The sequence below is a fragment of the Lipotes vexillifer genome, unplaced genomic scaffold, assembly GCF_000442215.2.
Source record: "Lipotes vexillifer unplaced genomic scaffold, Lipotes_vexillifer_v1.1 scaffold1038, whole genome shotgun sequence".
In the NCBI taxonomy this organism is placed as follows: domain Eukaryota; kingdom Metazoa; phylum Chordata; class Mammalia; order Artiodactyla; family Lipotidae; genus Lipotes; species Lipotes vexillifer.
The window spans coordinates 747920-768475 of record NW_006780148.1 but is presented as its reverse complement, the minus strand read 5'-3'; the positions used below and the strand labels follow the sequence as shown (position 1 = coordinate 768475).

The 20556-nt window shown below is 39.0% G+C and overlaps 1 protein-coding gene across 1 annotated transcript in view; it reads left to right on the top strand.

Annotated features, from left to right (window-relative positions):
- Positions 1-20556, top strand: part of RAD54B (RAD54 homolog B) — a 100151-nt gene that overhangs the window by 3396 nt on the left and 76199 nt on the right. The window contains exon 2 of the mRNA XM_007453243.1: positions 10768-10936. Coding sequence (XP_007453305.1) covers positions 10768-10936 — 169 coding nt within the window. The remainder of the gene's footprint in view (positions 1-10767; positions 10937-20556) is intronic.

Sequence of the window (20556 nt, the reverse complement as noted above, 5' to 3'; positions counted from 1 at the left end):
AAAAAAAAAAAAAAAAAAAAAGAATGTTTCCTTTGCCTTTTCTAGGTTCTACAGACCACCTACATTCCTTTGCTCATGGTCCCCTTCCTATGTTTTCAAAATTGGTAATGGCGGTTTGAGTTCTTATATTGCCATCTTTTTGGTTCTCTGAAACTGGAACTCATTTGGTTAGATTGGGCCTGCCTGGATAATTCAGGACAATCTCTCTATTTCAAGGTCCTTAACCTTAATTGCATCTGCAAAGCGTCTTCTGCCACATAAGGTAACATATCCACAGGTTCTGGGAATTAGGGTGTGGACACCTTCGGGAGGCATTATTCTGCTTGCCACACTGAATAATATTTCATTTTATTAATATACCGTATTTTATTATTCCATCTGTCAGTTGATGGGTGTTTGGTTTGTTTCCATTTAAAAAATTTTTAGGTATTATAAATAATGCTGATGAATATTAGTGTATAAATTGTGTAGACATACTTTTTTTTTGTTTTTTTTGTTTTTGTTTTTGTTTTTGCGGTATGCAAACCTCTCACTGTTGTGGCCTCTCCTGTTGCGGAGCACAGGCTCCGGACGCGCAGGCTCAGCGGCCGTGGCTCACAGGCCCAGCCGCTCCACGGCATGTGGGATCTTCCCGGACCAGGGCACGAACCCGTGTCCCCTGCATCGGCAGGCAGACTCTCAACCACTGTGCCACCAGGGAAGCCCTTAGGCGTATGTTTTCATTTCTCTTGGGTGCATTCCTAGGAGTGGAATTGCTAGATCATATGGTAATTCTGTGGTTAACCTTTTAATAAAATGCCAGACTCTTTTCCAAGGTGGCTGTACTGTTTCATTCCCACCATTAATGTATGATGGTTTCAGTCCTCCACATCCTTGTCAACACTTATTATTACCTATTTGATTATAAACCATACTGTGGATGAAGTAGTATCTCATTTGGGGTTATGGTTTACATTTCCTTGATGGCTGATGTCATTGAGCATCTTTATATGTGCGTATCAGCCATTTGAATATCTTCTTTGGAGAACTGTCTATTCAGATCCTTTGTCCTTTTTTTAAGTTGGATTATTTGCTTTTTATTATAGAGTTGTAAGAGTTCTTTGTATATTCTAAACATAGGTCCCTTATCAGATATATGATTTGCAAATATTTTCACCCATTCTGTTTTTGCCTTTCACTTTCATGATGGTTTCATTTGTATCACAAAAGTTTAAAATTTTGACGAAGTCCAGTTTATCTGTTTTTTGTTTTTTTGGTGTTGGTAGTACTTGTGATTTTAGTGTTATATCTAAGAAGGTCATGAAGATTTACTGTATTTTCTCTAAGAGTTTTATAGTTTTAGTTCTTACATTTCAGCCTGTGACCCATTTTGAATTAGTTTTCACGTATGGTGTGAGGTAGGAATCCAATTTTATCTTTTTTCATGTGCATATCTAATTGTTCCAGGACCATTTGTTGAAAAGACTGTATTTTTCCCCCATTGAATCGTCTTGACACCCTTGACTTTATGTTTATTTTCTGATGGAGTTTCTAATGACTAATTCCAAACCCAAAATGCTGATTTATTCTTTTCCTGTTGTAATTAATATCAAGAAACTAAATAGTTGTCTTTAAAAACTAATGAAGTAGGCATTTTTTGAAATTATACAGCTGTTTTAAGCAAGGCAACATGTGAAGCGCAAAAGTATTAAGCTTAGCGGTCAACTTTAGTGTCCCGTTACTTTGTTTATTCCATTCTTAAATTTTTGTTCTTGAATTATTTCTCATTTTAGATTGGATTAATCCAGACTGAGAAAGTATTGTTTGGTGACTTCAGGGGTTTTATACTTGAGTGGTCTGATAAATACAAAATCTGGAACAAACTGAGCATCAGAATAAATATACTAATGGATAATAACCCACTGAATAATGTGGGTTATTTTAGGAGTCTGAATCCGTACTAATACAACTAAATAACTAAATGGGGAGGAGCGTAAGCTCTTTCTCAGAGTGGAATGCTAAATCATAAAAATAAAAGTAATGTAATGATGGTGTTGGAAAATATTAATGGATTCCAAAACAAGTGGGTGAATGTTTGATCAGGAAATAGGATATTTGAATAGACTCAAGCATCTCCTTACAACATACTTTAAAAAATTACAAATAGAAAAATACTAGCTTTGTAGGAATACCTGGTAGACACCACTTTAATCAAGTGAATGCCTCCTGTAATGGGACAAATTGATATTATGTGCCCCTGGTATGATGAACTGTGATATTCCTGTCCAAAATGCATAACCTGAAACTCATCATTAGGAAATATCAGACAATCCAGATAGAGGAGCATTCTACAAAATAACTGGCCTGTAGTCTTCAAAAGTGTCAAAACTCACAAAAGATAAATAAAGGTTGAGGAACTGTTCTAGATTAAAGGAGACTAAAGAAACTTGTTGATTAAATGTATTGTGTGATCTGGGATTGGATTCTGGCTCAGGGAAGAAACTATCAAAAGACATTGTTGGGGTAAGCGACTCCATTTGAATATGAACTGTGGATTGGGTATTAGTATTATACTACCAAAGTTAAATTCTTGGTTTTGATAATTTTACTGTGATTATGTAAGAGAGTGTCTTTGCTCTTTGCAAGCACACTTTGTAGTATTTAGAGGTAGAAGAGCACAGTGTGTCCAGCTTACTTTCAGATGTGTATACACACACACACACACACACACACACACACACGGAGAGATAGAGGGAAAGTAAAAGGAGCAAAATGTAAACAAATGGTGAATTTGGGTAAAGGGTATATGAGACTTCCTTGTATTATTTCTGGATTGTTTCTATAAGTTTAAAATTATATAAAAATATAATGTTGCAAAAAATAAAATTTAGGCCTTCATTAGTTTATTGCCATGACTTTATTTTTTATTTATTTTTTGGGATCAGCAGTAATCTTTTTTTTTAAAAAAAAAAAATTTAATAGATCTTTATTGGAGTATAATTGCTTCATAATACCATGTTAGTTTCTGTTGCACAACAAAGCGAATCATCCATATGCATACACATGTCCCCATATCCCCTTGCTCTTGGGCCTCCCTCCCATCCTCCCTATCCCACTCTAGGTCGTCACAAAGCACCGAGCTGATCTCCTTGTGCTTTGCTGCTGCTTCCCACCAGCCAACTATTTTACATTCGGTAGTGTATATATGTCGATACTACTCTCACTTTGCCCCAGCTTCACCCTCCCACCCCATGTCATCAATTCCATTCTCTGTGTCTACCTCTTTATTCCTGCCCTGCAACTAGGTTCATCAGTACCATTTTTTTTTAATTGCATATATATGCATTAGCATACGGTATTTGTTTTTCTCTTTCTGACTTACTTCACTCTGTATGACAGACTCTAGGTCCATCCACCTCACTACAAATAACTCAATTTCTTTTCTTTTTATGGCTGAGTAATATTCCACTGTATATATGTACGACGTCTTCTTTATCCATTCATCTGTCGATGGACATCTAGGTTGGTTCCATGTCCTGGCTATTGTAAATAGTGCTTCAGTGAACATTGTGGTGCATGTCTCTTTTTGAATTATGGTTTTCTCAGGGTATATACCCAGCAGTGGGATTGCTGGGTCATATGGTAGTTCTATTTTTAGTTTTTTAAGGAACGTCCATACTGTTTCTGTAGTGGTTGTATCAACTTACATTCCCACCAACAGTGTAGGAGGGTTCCCTTTCCACTACACCCTTTCCAGCATTTATTGTTTCTAGCTTTTTCGATAATGACCATTCTGATGGGCGTGAGGTGATACCTCATTGTAGTTTTGATTTGCATTTCCCTAATAATTAGTGATGTTGAACATCTTTTCATGTGCCTCTTGGCCATCTGTATGTCTTCCTTGGTGAAATGTCTATTTAGGTCTTCCACCCATTTTTTAACTGGATTGTTTGTTTTCTTGATATTGAGCTCCATGAGCTGTTTGTATATTTGGAGATTAATCCTTTGTCTGTTGTTTCATTTGCAAGTATTTTCTCCTGTTCTGAGGGATGTCTTTTTGTCTTGTTTATGGTTTCCTTTACTGTGCAAAGCTTTTAAGTTTAATTCAGTCCCATTTGTTTATTTTTGTTTTTATTTCTGTTACTCTAGGAGGTGGGTCAAAGAAGATCTTGCTGTGATTTATGTCAAAGAGTGTTTTTCCTTGTTTTCGTCTAAAAGTTTTATAATGCCTGGTCTTAAATTTAAGTCTTTAATCCATTTTGAGTTTATTTTTGTGTATGGTGTTAGGGAGTGGTCTAATTTCATTCTTCTACATGTAGCTGTCCAGTTTTCCCAGCACCACTTATTGAAGAGGCTGTCTTTTCTCCATTGTATGTTCTTGCCTCCTTTGTCGTAAATTAGGTGCCCATGTGTACCTGGGTTTATCTCTGGGCATTCTATCCTGTACCATTGATCTATATTTCTTTTTTTGTGCCAGTACCATACTGACTTGATTACTGTAGCTTTGTGGTATAGTTTGAAGTTGGGGAGCCTGATTCCTCCAACTCCGTTTTTCTTTCTCAAGATTGCTTTGGCTGTTTGGGGTCTTTTGTGTTTCCATACAAATTGTAAGATTTTTTGTTCTAATTCTGTGAAGAATGCCATTGGTAGTTTGATAGGGATTGCACTGAATCTGTAGCTTGCTTTGGGTAGGATAGTCATTTTCACAATATTGATTCTTCCAATCCAAGAACATGGTATATTTCTCTGCCTGTTTATGTCATCTTTGAGTTCTTCCATCAGTGTTTTATAGTTTTCTGAGTACAAGTCTTTCACCTCCTTAGGCAAGTTTATTCCTAGGTATTTTATTCTTTTTGTTGCAGTGGTAAATGGGATTGTTTCCTTAATTTCTTTTTCTGATTTTTCGTTGTTGGTGTATAGGAATGCCAGAGATTTCTGTGCATTAATTTTGTATCCTGCAACCTTACCAAATTCATTGATTAGTTCTAGTAGTTTTCTGGTCGCATCTTTAGGATTTTCTTTGTATGGTGTCATGTCATCTGCAAACAGTGACAGTTTCGCTTTTTCCTTTCCAATTTGGATTCCTTTTATTTCTTTTTCTTCTTAGATTGCCATGGCTAGGACTTCCAAACTATGTTGAATAATAGTGGTGAGAGTGAACATACTGGTCTTCTTCCTGATCTGAGAGGAAATGCTTTCAGTTTTTCACCATTGAGAATGATTTTAGCTGTGGGTTTGTTGTATATGGCCTTTATTATGTTGAGGTATGTTCCCTCTATGCCCACTTTCTGGAGAGTTTTTATCATACATAGGTGTTGAATTTTGTCAAAAGCTTTTTCTGCGTCTATTGAGATGATCATATGGTTTTTCTTCTTCAGTTTGTTAATATGGTGTATCACATTGATTGATTTACGTATATTGAAGAATCCTTGCATCCCTGGGATAAATCCCACTTGATCATGGTGTATGATCCTTTTAATGTGCTGTTGGATTCTGTTTGCTAGTATTTTGTTCAGGATTTTTGCATATATGTTCATCAGTGATATTGGCCTATAGTTTTCTTTTTTTTGTGGCATCTTTGCCTGGTTTTGGTATCAGGGTGATGGTGGCTTCATAAAATGAATTTGGGAGTTTCTCCCTCTGCAATTTTTTGGAAGAGTTTGAGGAGGATCGGTGTTAGCTCTTCTCTAAACGTTTGATAGAATTTGCCTGTGAAGCCATCTGGTCCTAGACTTTTGTTTGTTGGAAGATTTTTAATCACAGTTTCAGTTTCATTATCTGTGATGGGTCTGTTTATATTTTCTAATTTTTCTTGGTTCAGTCTTGGAAAATTGTACCTTTCCAAGAATGTGTCCATTTCTTCTTGGTTGTCCATTTTATTGGCATAGAGTTGCTTGTAGTAATCTCTCATGATCTTTTGTATTTCTGCAGTGTCAGTTGTGATTTCTCCTTTTTCATTTCTAATTTTATTGATTTGCATCCTCTCCCTTTTTTTCTTGATGAGTCTGGCTAAAGGTTTATCAATTTTATCTTCTCAGAGAATCAACTTTTAGTTTTATTGATCTTTGCTATTGTTTTCTTCGTTTCTATTTCATTTATTTCTGTTCTGATCTTTATGATTTCTTTCCTTCTACTGTCTTTGTGTTTTCTTTGTTCTTCCTTCTCTAGTTGCTTTAGGTGTAAGGTTACATTGTTTATTTGAGATTTTTCTTGTTTCTTGAGGTGAGATTAAATTTCTGTAATCTTCCCTCTTAGAACTGCTTTGGCTGCGTCCCATAGCTTTTGGGTCATCGTGTTTTTGTTGTCATTTGTTTCTGTGTATTTTTTGATTTCCTTAGTGATCTCTTGGTTATTTAGTAGTGCACTGTTTAACACCCATGTATTTGTGTTTTTTACAGTTTTTTTCCTGTAATTGATTTCTAATCTCATAGCGTTGTGTTCAGAAAAGATGCTTGATACGATTTCAATTTTCTTAAATTTTCTGAGGCTTGATTTGTGACCCAAGATGTGATCTATCCTGGAGAATGTTCCATGTGCACTTGAGAAGAAAGTGTATTCTGCCACTTTTGGGTGGAATGTTCTATAATTATCAATTAGATCTATCTGGTCTATTGTGTCATTTAAAGCTTGTGTTTCCTTATTTATTTTCTGTTTGGATGATTTGTGCATTGGTGTAAGTGGGGTGTTAATGTCCCCTACTATTATTGTGTTACTGTCGATTTCTCCTTTCATGGTTGTTAGCATTTGCCTTATGTATTAGAGTGCACCTATGTTGGGTGCATAAACATTTATAATTGTTATATCTTCTTCTTAGATTGATCCTTTTATCATTATGTAGGGTCCCTGCTTATCTCCTGTAACAGTCTTTATTTTAAAGTCTATTTTATCTGATGTGAGTATTGCTACTCCAGCTTGCTTTTGATTTCTATTTGCATGGAATATCATTTTCCATCCCTTCAGTTTCAGTCTTTATGTGTCCCTAGGTCTGAAGTTGGTCTCTTGTAGACAGCATATATATGGGTCTTGTTTTTGAATCCATTCAGCCAGTCTGTGTCTTTTGGTTGGGGCATTTAATCCATTTACCTTCAGGGTTATTATTGATATATATGTTGCTATTACCATTTTCTTAATTGTTTTGGGTTTGTTTCTGTGGGTGTTTTTCTTCTCTTTTGTTTCCCACTTAGAAAAGTTTCTTTAGTGTTTGTTTTAAAGCTGGTTTGGTGGTGCTGAATTCTCTTAACTTTTGTTTGTCTGAAAAGCTTTTGACTTCTCCATCGAATCTGAATGAGATCTTTGCTGAGGAGAGTAATCTTGGTTGTAGATTTTTTCTCTTTCATCACTTGAAGTATATCCTGCCATTCCCTTCTGGCCTGCAGAGTTTCCACTGAAAAATTAGCTGGTAACCTTATGGGGATTCCTTTGCATGTTATTTTTGTTTTTTTCCTCGCTGCTTTTAATATTTTTTCTTTGAATTTAATTTTTGTTAGTTTGATTAATATGTCTCTTGGTGTGTTTTTCGTAAGGTTTATCCTGTATGGGACTCTCTTTGCTTCCTGGACTCAGGTGACTATTTCCTTTCCCACATTAGGGAAGTTTTTGACTATAATCTCTTCAAATATTTTCTCAGACCCTTTCTTTTTCTTTTCTTCTTCTGGGACCGCTATAATTCAAATGTTGGTGCATTTAGTGTTGTCCGAGAGGTTTCTGAGATTGTCTTCAATTCTTTTCATTCTTTTTCTTTATTCTGCTCCTCGACAGTTATTTCCACCAGTTTGTCTTCCCACTCACTTATTCGTTCTTCTGCCTCCATTATTCTGTTATTGCTTCCTTCTAGTGTATATTTTATTTCAATTATTGTGTTGTTCATCTCTCTTTGTTTGTTCTTTAGTTCTTCTACATCTTTGTTAAACATTTCTTGTATTTTCTCAATCCATGCTTCCATTCTATTGCTGAGATTCTGGATCACCTTTGCTATCATTACTGTGAATTCTTTTTCAGGTAGATTGCCTATTTCCTCTTCATTTATTTGGTCTTGTAGGTTTTTTAAAAAAATTTTTTTTTAATTTTAAAAATTTTTAAAAATTTATTTTTATTTATTTTTTAATTTTTTTTTTTTGTCTTATAGGTTTTTACCTTGCTTCTTCATCTGTGACATACTTTTTTGCCATCTTTCTCTCTTTTTTTTTTTTAATGAGTGGGATTGTGTTCCTGTTTTACTCGTTGTTTGGCCTGAGGCTTCCAACACTGGAGTTTGTAGGCTATTGGGTAGAGCTGGGTCTTGGTGCTGAGATGAGGAACTTTGTGAGACCTCATGCCAATGAATATTCCCTGGGGTCAGAGGTTCTCTGTTAGTCCAGTGGTTCGGACTCAGAGCTCCCACCGCAGGAGCTTCCCCCAGCCCCAGGCTCATGAATCAAGATCCTGCAAGCCGTGTGTGGTGGCAAAAAAATAAAAGAGAAAATAACAAAGTAGAAAATAAAATTAGACTAGTAGACTAACGGATACGTTAGAAAGCATAAATAAATAAAATAAAAAAATAAAAATAAAAATATAGATGAATCAACAACCAGAAGGTACATCAGTACCACAAGAGTAAAAAAGAGGAGGAGGGAAAGGAAAAAAAAAGGGGTGGGCGAGGCCTTGGCTGTGGAGAGCAGGACCTAAGCAAGGGTGAAGTTTGGGTGGTGGGCCTGGCCCATGATCTGGACCCACAGGGCTGGAAAAGGCCCTGGCGGTGCAGATTAGGCTCAAGGAACAGAAGGGGCCCAGTTGTGCCCCCAACCCCGGTCTCAGAGGGCAGGGAACTGCACCTGGGAGCCTAGCAGGCTTCCTGGGGTTGAGTGGGTGGGGCAAACGCCCTCCTCTCCTCTCCTGCTCCTCCGGTCTGGGAGGGCCCTTCCTGCCTGCCTCTCCTGATCTCCCTAGTCTCCCTCCTATGCCCCAGGACCAATGCAGCCGGTGCGGGTTGGGGGGAGGACAGGAGAAGGGGGGGCCTTGGAGGGCAGGGGACCAGCCTGGGAGCTCAGCAGGCTCCCCTGCCCAAGAGGGCCATACAATTGCCCTCTGCTCCTCACCCGCTCTCCCGGAGAGTCCGTCCTACCTGCCTCTCCTGATCTCCCTGGCCTCAGAGGCGCTGATCTTGTCTGGCCTCCACTTCTCCCCCCTCGGTACCCCTCCGTCCTACTGGTTCACCTTGTGGTTCCTTCTGTCTCCTTGGGGGTCAGAATCCCCCACCAGCGGCCAGCAGACACCCTAGTTGTGGGGAGACGCTAACTCCACATCTTCCCGCACTGCCCTCTTGACTCCTCCCTCACCTGACTTACTTTAAAATCTTATCAGATAGGTTTTTGAATGTCTCTGAAATTTATTATAATGAATATTTATAGAGATATGATGACTGTGTCTGTTATTGTGAGTTGTTATTTAAAAAACATTTCAAACATACTATGGTAAGCAGAAAAATGGCCTTCCAAAAATGTCCATGTCCTAATCCCTGGAACCTGTGAATATGTTACCTCACGTGGCAAAAGGGACTTTGACTAGGTGATTAATGTTAAGGACCTTGAGATGGGGTGGGGGTGGTCATCCTGGATTATCCAGATGGGCCCAGTATAATCACAGAGGTCCTTAAAAGTAGAAGAGGGAAACAGATGAGAGGGTTAGAGAAAGAGATGTGATTAAGGAAGCAGGGGCAGAGAGATGCAGAGGAACTGGCTTTGAAGTAGAGGAATGGGGCCACAAGCCAAGGAATGTGGGTAGCTTTTAGAAGTTTGAAAAGTCAAGGAAATGTTTTCTCCCTTAGAACCTCCTGAAAGAAATGCTGCCCTGCTGATTACCTTGATTTTAGTCCATTAAGAGCCAAGTGAGAGTTCATACTTACAAAATTATAAAATAAATTTGTGGTGTTTTAAGCCACTAAGTTTCTTGTAATTGTTAAAGCAGCAACAGAAAGCTAATACATATACAAAAATAGAGAAAAGAGTATATGAAGAACCCCCATGTACCCATCATCCAGCTTCAACAGTTGTCAGTTTATGACAATTGTTCTTGCTTCATTTTTTCCTCTCCACCTCCCTCCCCGCTTCTTCCCCTCTCATTATTTTGATGCAGATTCCAGGAATATCTTTTCATTTGTAAATATTTTAGTATTTGCCTTTAAAACATAAAGTACTGTTAAAACAACAACAATACAGTGCAGGTATCATTATCACACTTAAATTAACAATATTTAAGTGTTTCTTTTAATATTGAGAAATCTAGCAAGAAAAAAAGCAGTTGACTGAGAATGGCATATTGTGACTTGTTTAAAACCTCATTTGATATGTTGCTTAAAATACACTATAATTGTAAGCATAATTTTCATTCTGTGATGTCTTTCAGCTTTTATTTAATTAATTAATTTATTTTTTGCGGTACGTGGGCCTCTCACTGTTGTGGCATCTCCCGTCGCGGAGCACAGGCTCCGGACACTCAGGCTCAGCGGCCATGGCTCACGGGCCCAGCTGCTCCGCAGCATGTGGGGTCATCCCGGACCGGGGCACAAACCCACGTCCCCTGCATCGGCAGGCAGACTCTCAACCACTGTGCCACCAGGGAAGCCCTCAGCTTTTATTATGTAATAAAAGTAGCTTAAAAAACAAACAATAAAAATTATAATTTTTATTTTTAAATATTCCCCATTTAGGTATGAGAAACTAGTAGCTCACATTTTAAATTAGGAATCTATTATGTAAAAATATGGGAAATTAAGTTTAATATCAGCATAAAATACATATTTTGTTCTTTTAGGTTGCTGCAAATAAGAATACTTTTCTGCAGTCACAGAATGATTCCAGAATATGTAGTTTTAATCTGCCTACTGAAGAAAGTTCTAGAGGAATTAATCATGAGGATCATTACAGGGAAAAATATTGTTTGGAAGCATCTGCAAAGACAACATCAGACCCACATCATACAGGTAAGACTGTTCAGGTTTATACTTGACCAGGCTTATTACAGTATTATTTAAATTGATTATTTACAAGAATGAATATGTTATATTTGAAAATAGTTGATGTAATACCACTAGGTCGCTGGCAGTTCAGATTTTTTGTTGTCGTAATTTATCTTTAATGATGGATTAATAACCACATCATTCAAATCTTGCATTTTGTAGTAGGCATATGTCTAAGGTTATTCATTGTAAACTTATTGGTAAAATAATGGTCTTTACCTCAAGTAGCAAAATAAATTGTGTTTAAAGATTTTTTAAAAATTTACTTATTTTTACTTAATTATTTTTGGCTGTGTTGGGTCTTCGTTGCTGCATGTTGGCTTTCTCTAGTTGCGGTGAGTGGGGGCTCCTGTTTGTTGCAGTGTGCGGGCATCTCATTGCGGTGGCTTCTCTTGTTGCAGAGCACCGGCTCTAGGCGTGTGGGCTTCAGTAGTTGTGACACGTGGGCTCAATAGTTGTGGCTTGCGGGCTCTAGTGCATGGGCTCAGTAATTGTGTGCATGGGCTTAATTGCTCCGTGGCATGTGAGATCTTCCCGGACCAGGGCTTGAACCCATGTCCCCTATATTGGCAGGTGGATTCTTAACCACTGAGCCACCAGGGAAGTCCTAAAGATTTGATTTTTTAGAAAGTTTTAAAATGCATTAACAGCACTAAAAGGAGTGGTGAACTTTAAATGAGTAAAATTGTTGATTCATTTTAGTCCATTGGAGTAACTTAAAATCAGTTAGATTTGAATTATGAAAGTATATACTTGTAGGAAAACCAAGCATTTAACAAGTTGAATTGAGTTAAAATAATGGCTATGGTTCTTTTTGCATCTATAAGAGATTAGTATTTTTCAGGTAATTAAAATTTATCTAGGATGTTCATGGATGTTTATTTGGCCTGTGAAAGGCACCATTAAGACCCTACATTTTTCTAAATAACATTTTATTTTTTGGTTGAATAAGGAGTGTCAGGGAGAGAGCCTCATTTGCTGGTCTAAAGAATATAACTACTATTTTAAGATACCAGTGCAAATCAACAAAATGCCTTAAAGCGCTTAACCCTTTTGAAGGAAGTTTTTGAGCTTTGTGATAATTAATACGTTTTACATATAAATGGGTTCATTTCTTGTTGGGCAGAAGGGACTTCTGATTTTTCCCAACTGGCCAGGATCCTTAGTACCATTTATGTGCTCTCAAATTTGTAACAAGTGTCAGGATGAAGTTGAGAAGGACTTTTGGTGGTATCAATTTAGGGAGATCCCTAGAGACAGCTCTGGGTATGGCAGTTTACCTTCTGCCCTGTTTCACTGATTTGCTCTCTCTTTATTACTTTCCTCCTTACCTCCCTCCTTTTCTCTTTTCTTCCTTCCATCTTCATTAGGTGAATATCCTATTTTCCCAGACTTTTTTCTCTACTGTCAAGCCTGTGATGGATAATGATCCATCTATGCCTGTTTCTTTTCTATCTTGGTAAGCTAATCTCTTCACCAGAGAATGATGTTTAGACTCTAGAATATAATACATTTCATGTTACTGATTTGGGGCTTTTTTTGCATTCTACTATAGTTTCTCATTCTGTTCCCTGTTAAATATGAGAAGGGAGTTAAGAGTTAAAATAAATTGAAGAGGGAGTTAATTTACTCAACCTTTAATCCCTTAATCCCTTCTCTTTTTTAGTACATTCACTGGACTGGGGAACCTGTGCCAACCTCCTGATACCCTCCTGCCTCTCATTTAGAGAGAGGTTAACTGGGGAAAAGAGCATTGTGAGAAACATCTTGCTTTCTATGGTGATTGCTAGAGAGGAATGTTGTATATAGAAAAATATGGAGATGAAAGACCTGTATAGTATATATTCACCTTTTGACATTCTTTCAATTCCAGGTCTAATCCACCTTGAAGTCAGGTCCAAGCCTGCATGTCCCAGTTAAAATATGTCCTCATTTCCTGTTACCTTTGTATTTTGAAAAATTTCGTACATATAGAGAGGTTGAAAGAATAATCCAGTTATCATCATAAATTCAATAGTTGTTAACATTCTGCCTCATTTGTCCCTCCCCACCCAGCCCCGCCACGTGTATGCAATTTTTTCTGGACCATTTGAAAATAAGTTGCAGATATCATGCCACTTCACCTCTAAATACTTTGGCATGTATATCTTAAAATAAATGTTTTCTCCTATATAACCACATTATTACACCAAACAAGATTAACAATAATTCATAATATTTAATATCTAGTTCATCAGGAAAACCATTTTTACTTAAGCTAGTTTAAGTTTGGTTTCTTAACAACCAAAAGAGCCCTAATAAGTACATTTTCACTCTATTGAATTTTACTGCGCACTTCAAGTCTCATCAAGTCTGTTGAGGTCATACTGGATTAGGGTGGACCCTAAATCCTTCCCCTTCCAAGGGCCCGAGAGTGGGCTCTTGTCTAACACTTGGAAATGAAATGTCCGAGGAGACACACGTGCTGACAAAGCAAGAGACTTTAGTGGGAAGGAGCACCCGTGTGGAGAGCAGGAGGGAAAGGGAACCCAGGAGGGACTGCTGTGCCACGTGGCTCACAGTCCCAGGTTTTATGGTGATGGGATTAGTTTCTGGGTTAGTCTCTGGCCAGTCATTCTGACTCAGGGTCCTTCCTGGTGGTGCATGCATGGCTCAGCCAAGAAGGAGTCCAGCGAGGAGGATTCTGGGAGGTTGGTAGGACATATGGGCTGGCGTCTCCTTTTGACTTCTCCTGAATTCTTCCAGTTGGTGGTGGCTTGTTAGTTCCATGTTCCTTACCAGGACCTCCTTTTGTAAAACAGCTCATGCAGATGGTTACTGTGGTGCATGGCCAGGGTGGGCAGTTTTCGGTCAGTGGTTCCCCTAACAAATCCAATGGCTGGTTATGAGGAGAGAGACATAGAAATACAGAGGGAAAAAGGCCTTGTGACAGTGGAGACAGATCAGAGTAATCCAGCTGCAAGCCTAGGAGCACCAAGGATTGCTTGCAACCACCAGAAGCTAGAAAGGGGCATGGAAGGATTCTCCTACAGATCCTTCAGAGAGAGCATGGGCCTGCTGACGTCTTGATTTTGAACTTCTGGTCTCCAGGTTGTAAGACAATAAATTCTGTTGTTTTAAGTGTTGGTGGTACTTTGTTATAGCAGTCCTTGGAAATTAATAAAGGGAGCCCTAGACCTTCTGATACTCACGGCTATACTTACATTCTTTAGAAAAACAAAGAAATTTTTTCATTCTTTCTCATTCCTTTTCACTGTGAAGTGTAAGATGAGACCATTAATTCTCCCTCAGGCTGTTCAGCTATACTCTTGATCTTTCTTTTTTTTTTTTTTTTTTGCAGTACGCGGGCCTCTCACTGTTGTGGCCTCTCCCGTCGCGGAGCACAGGCTCCGGACGCGCAGGCTCAATGGCCGTGACTCACGGGCCCAGCCGCTCCGCGGCACGTGGGATCTTCCCGGACCGGGGCACGAACCCGTGTCCACCGCATCGGCAGGCGGACTCTCAGCCACTGCGCCACCAGGGAAGCCCATATACTCTTTATATTTTATCTATTTACCTGAGTCTCCTTCACTAAACTGTGGCATACAAAGGCAGGAACTTTCTCTTGTTTGGGTTTTAAGTCAAACAGTATGAATTCAAAAACATTTTATGACTGATGGAAGGGGTCTTGAAAAACTTGTAGTTGAGTCCCTTGGCTAAGCCCTTTGGCTCTGAAGTACTTCAGATAAGTCAGGAAGTCAAGAAGAAGCTGCTGGAACATTATAGTTTGCAAGTATTGGTAACTTAAAAGAGAATAGTTTCAGAAAGTGTTTGGAACAAAAGCCAAATTGTAATGGATATGTGATGAGTGGAGACAGGCAAATGGAGGTAGTGAATGTAAATAAATAATGTATATAAATCAATAAAGAAATTTGGTTTTGAAGGGAAGAAGTATATTTTGAGGGATAGCAGGGAACCATAGAGGTTTTTTGGTTGTTGTTTTTAAAGGTAGTATGTTGTCGGTTGAGAGGAAAGAGGTATTGAAGAGAGGAAGATTAAAGGTATAAAAAGGGAGTGATAAAACCTCTGTTGGAGAGATAAGTGTTTTTCTAATGATTTTTAGGTCCCTGGAGATGTTTGGACTTATTTTCAGGGGTTTATAAATTCTCAGAGAAGCTTAGAATTCTGTGTTTTCTTTTAAATAATATGAATAAAAGTATATAAGCCTATGTTGGATCTTTTGGTTGGCCACCATATAATTGAGTTTTTTTTTAAATAAATTTATTTATTTATTTTTGGCTGTGTTGGGTCTTTGTTGCTGCGCGTGGGCTTTCTTTAGTTGCGGTAAGCGGGGGCTACTCCTCGTTGTGGTGTGCACGCTTCTCATTGTGGTTTCTCTTGTTGCGGAGCACAGGCTCTAGGCATGCGGGCTTCAGTAGTTGTGGCACATGGGCTCAGTAGTTGTGGCTCGCGGGCTCGAGAGCGCAGGCTCAGTAGTTGTGGCACAAGGGCATAGCTGCTCTGCGGCACATGGGATCTTCGTGGACCAGGGCCTGAACCCGTGTCCCCTGCACTGGCAGGTGGATTCTTAACCACTGTGCCACCAGGGAAGCCCTATAATTGAGTATTATTATTATTATTATTTTTTGCGGCACGTGGGCCTCTCACTGTTGTGGCCTCTCCCGTTGCGGAGCACAGGCTCCGGACGCGCAGGCTCAGCGGCCATGGCTCACGGGCGCAGCCGCTCCGTGACATGTGGGATCCTCCCGGACCGGGGCACGAATCCGTGTCCCCTGCATTGGCAGGCGGACTTTCATCCACTGCGCCACCAGGGAAGCCCTAATTGAGTATTATTACAAGATTTCATGTCAGCAAATGAGAACAGAGGTAGACAGAATGGGGTATACTCCTACCAAATGAAGGTTTCGTATATTCAGATTAAGGATAGTCAAAGAATTGAGCCTTCATATGCCGTATTGGAGAAGAGGCTTGTTGGACACAAAAGGACTTGTATGTGCCAAATCTTTTGGTACCATACTTATACTGTGATTAGCAGTTTAATTTCAGTCAAATGACACTGTCATTAAATTAATGTGATTTTTGAATTTTATTGGTTTATAATTAATTTATAAATGTTTGATTTATCTTTGAAATCTTTTTTCAGTACATTTAGAACTCCTGAATTTTTTTTTTCTTTTTCTTTCTTTTTTTTGGCCCTGCCACGTGGCTTGTGGGATCTCATAGTTCCGTGACCAGGGATTGAACCCAGGCCATGGCAGTGAAAGCCCGAAATCCTAACCACTAGGCCACCAGGGAACTCTCCTATCTCATTCTTTTTAAAAACTACATAATATTCCATTGTGTGGATTTGCCAAATGTACTTAACCAGTGCAATATTAATGGATATTTAGGTTGCTTGGTATCTTTTCTTATTACAAACAAAGCTTTCTTATTACAAACAAATGAATAGCTGTATATTATAATCATATGTGAGAATGTATTCATAGGATACCTTTGAGTATCAAAGGTCTCAAGGTATGTGCATTTACCTAAGTGTCCATTGACAGATGAATGGGTAAAGAAGATGTGGCACATATATACAATGGAATATTACTCAGCCATAAAAAGAAATGAAATTGAGTTATTTGTAGTGAGGTGGATGGACCTAGAGTCTGTCATACAGAGGGAAGTAAGTCAGAAAGAGAAAAACAAATACCATATGCTAACACGTATATATGGAATCTAAAAAAAAAATCGTTCTGATGAACCTAGGGGTAGGACAGGAATAAAGATGCAGACGTAGAGAATGGACTTGAGGACATGGGGAGAGGAAAGTGTAAGCTGGGATGAAGTGAGAGAGTAGCATTGACATATATACACTACCAAATGTAAAATAGATAGCTAGTGGGAAGCAACTGCATAGCACAGGGAGATCAGCTTGGTGCTTTGTGACCACCTAGAGGGGTGGGGTAGGGAGGGTGGGAGGGAGTCGCGAGAGGGAGGGGATATGGGCATATATGTGTACATATAGCGAATTCACTTTGTTATACAGCAGAAACTGACACAACATTGTAAACCAATTATGCTTCAATAAAGATGTTAAAAAAAATAAAATAAAAACAAAGTGTGAAGTTGTGATTTAAGCAAGATAAAATAGGCAAACAGGATAAGCACAATGGAAAGAAAGGAAACAATTTTTAAAATATCAGTTAATATGCTTTTGGTTCAAGTATTGTTAAAAATACTGGATTATAAAATTGAATTTTATTAGCATGTATATTTGGAAATTGCAGGCTTTAGGATTGATGGATGTAGCAGTTTAAAGGATGTCATTATGATCCCAATTTCTGTCTACTTCTGTCATCCAAAAGATTGGCTTCATTCTTAGACTGGTTCTCCTCATGTTAAATGATAGATACCAGCAACCACTGGGACCACATACTTCCTTTTTCTCGTCAATCTGATGATATGTAGATGGTCCCTACTCATAATCGTTAAATAAGGTTTCTTAACTTTGTGCTGATATTGAGTTACTTTCCTGTGTCCAGAGGGCTTCCTAACTTTAGACCTATTGTACTCAGTGAAGAAGCCTAAGTGGCTTCTGAGAATCATCAGATATACACTCTCCATCCCTTCCTTGGACGTGGGAGCTATCTCACCAAAATTTCCTTGCTGCTACATGCTGGGGGAACACCCATGTTAACTATACTGAAAAATGATTAAGTGAAAAATGTTAAGTTAAAATAAAGATGAATAGCTTTAGCAACATTTTTAGTATACAAAATTTAACAAAAGTCTAGTTCCCTTTAGCTTACAATGTTTTTACCCCAAAGATAAGACTTGGTCAAACTGAGTTCCTTAATAGGTGGCTGGGAGCTATTTAAAGAAAGTGTATGTAAATTTAGATTGTATAGATTAGGTCTGTGATTCACATAGCATGGCTGGGTTACGTTTTCATAATTTGACTCTGTGAGGTAATAGAAAATGTCTGTATTGGTCTCTACCCCCAGTTCCTGGCACAGAGGTCCTAAAACCCTTGTAATTTCCTCAGTGATAAGAGCTTTAGGAGCATCTTTTTTTCTTCTAATACTTGGTCTTTGACCTTAGTTCCTGACACAGAGTTCCTAAATCCCTTGGAATTTCCTGGGTGATAGAAATGTCTTTTGTTCTAATGAGGTGACTCTGGGTGGGCTCCTGGTTGAGGGCTGGTCACCAGAAAGACTAAGCCGTGATTAGAAGCTTGGAATTTTCAGCCCCATTCCCATTCTCCAGAGAGGGGAGATGAGTTGGAAATGGAGTCGATGGTTGATCATGCCATTGTGATGAAACCTCTGTAAAAATCCCAAAAGTACGGGGTTTGGAGACCTTCCGCGTTGGTGAACATATGGAGGTGCTGAGAGAGTGGTGATGCCCAGAGAGGGCATAGACACTCCGAGCCTTTTACCTGTGCCTTTCCTATGCATCTCTTCTGTCTGAATGTTCATCTTTTATCATATACTTTTTGTTTTTTTAATTTAATTTAATTTATTTTTTTATACAGCAGGTTATTAGTTATCTATTTTATACATATTAGTGTATATATGTCAATCCCAATCTCCCAGTTTTATCATATACTTTTATAATTAGCTCGTAAAAGTAAGTAAACTGTTTTCCTGAGTTTCCGTGAGCTGCTCTAGCAAATTAATTGAACCTGAGGAGGGGGTCCTAGGAACCTCTGATTTATAGCCGATTGGTCAGAAGCATAGCTGACAACCTGGACTTGTGATTGGCACCTGAAGTGGTGTGGGAGCAGTCTTGTGGGACTGAGCCCTTAACCTGTGGGATGTGATGCTATCTCCAGATAGATAGTGTCAGAATTGAGTTGAATTGTAGAACACCCAGCTGGTGTCGGAGTGGTATGAAAGTAAAGGAGAAACATAGCAGGAGCACTGAGTTTTTCCTTCTTAGACTTCTTTCAGTTCTGTAAGGGTTTTCAAGATCCCTGTTAACCTAGGTTTTGATTGTCTTTTTTTTGGCTGCACCGCATGGCTTGCGGGATCTTAATTCCCTGACCAGGGATTGAACCCAGTCCCGTGGCAGTGAAAGTGCTGAGTTCTAACCACTGGACCGCCAGGGAATTCACGGTTTTGATTGTCTTGAGTGCTTAACATTACAGGGTATCGTCACCAAAGCACAGTGCTGAAGTATGAGATATAAATGCTATAACTCAGAATGATTCTTAGGGTTTGGATTCACACTGGCTTTTAACCCTGTTTTTACGTGGCAGATTTTTAAAGTGTCAACTTCCTCACATATTGCAGTGTGATATATGCCTTCTCAGATTCTCTTGCCACAGTGTGCTTCCTAGACTGACTGCTTCACTGTACCGCACTGTGCTGCCTCACTTGAGCCACCACCTCACGGTGGCCACCACCCCACCGGGCTGATGAACCACACTCTGAGAGGGTCTGGTGGATGACAAACCACACCCGGGCTTGGGGGTAGCACCCTGTGCCCCTGTGGAGGCTGGATGACACAGGCTGAAAGTGCAGTAGAGTTTATTCCTAGTGGGGGAAGCTTGGCCACTGGGAAATGGGAGACAGGAGGGAACCTGCCTGAAAATTCCACATTTTCCTCCATGAACTACTCTGAGGAATGGTTTTTTTTTGTAGTCTATCAGGAGATATTCCAAAGAGAGTACCAGGTGGATGCATTTGCCAAGTGACCTACTCTGTGTTTTCATAACTTGTTGTAAAGACGTAGCCAGCACTTTTAAAAATAGTATTTATTTATTTACTTATATTTTGACCTCGTGGCCTTCCCGACCAGAGATCGAACCCGTGACCCCTGCAGTGGAAGCACGGAGTCTTAACCACTGGACTGTCAGAGAAGTCCCCCAGCCACCATTTCACATAGTTCCTTGCTTCAGTTTATTTTTTTTCACTCTTGCTGCCCTGTATATGCAACGCCCAAGTAAAGCCTCAGCATTCTAGTCATTGCTTCAGGCCCTGTTTGCCAGAGAACCTGGGCTAAGACAAAGATTAATAAGGCATAATATCCTTACCTTGGTGTTGGTTTTTTTTTTTAGCTCCTAAAATATAGAAATAATCTCAGTAGTCATGGTGAGCTTTTTGCCTAACAAGTAGTTCATAGAAAAAAAAGATCACTCCGACCCACAGTTATTCCTTATTTATTAAATTTAATAGATCTAATTATCTAATTTCTATTTTAGAAATTTAGCTGTGTTCAAACTTTTCACATTTTTAATAGCTAAAGAGTTAAAATATATTAGCTGCTATTATTTTATTTCTAAGGATACTTTTTTGAACTTACTAGAATTTTCAAACATTAAGAAAAGTTGATCATTTTACATTGACTACCCATATACCAACCACCTAGATTCCAGAATTAAAATTTTACTGTATTTGCTTTATTGTATATCTATTCATCCATTCATCCATCAGTCTATCTTACTTTTATTTTTTATTTATTTAAAAATATTTACTTATGGGCTTCCCTGGTGGCGCAGTGGTTGAGAGTTCGCCTGCCGATGCAGGGGACACGGGTTCGTGCCCCGGTCCGGGAAGATCTCACGTGCTGCGGAGCTGCTGGGCCCGTGAGCCATG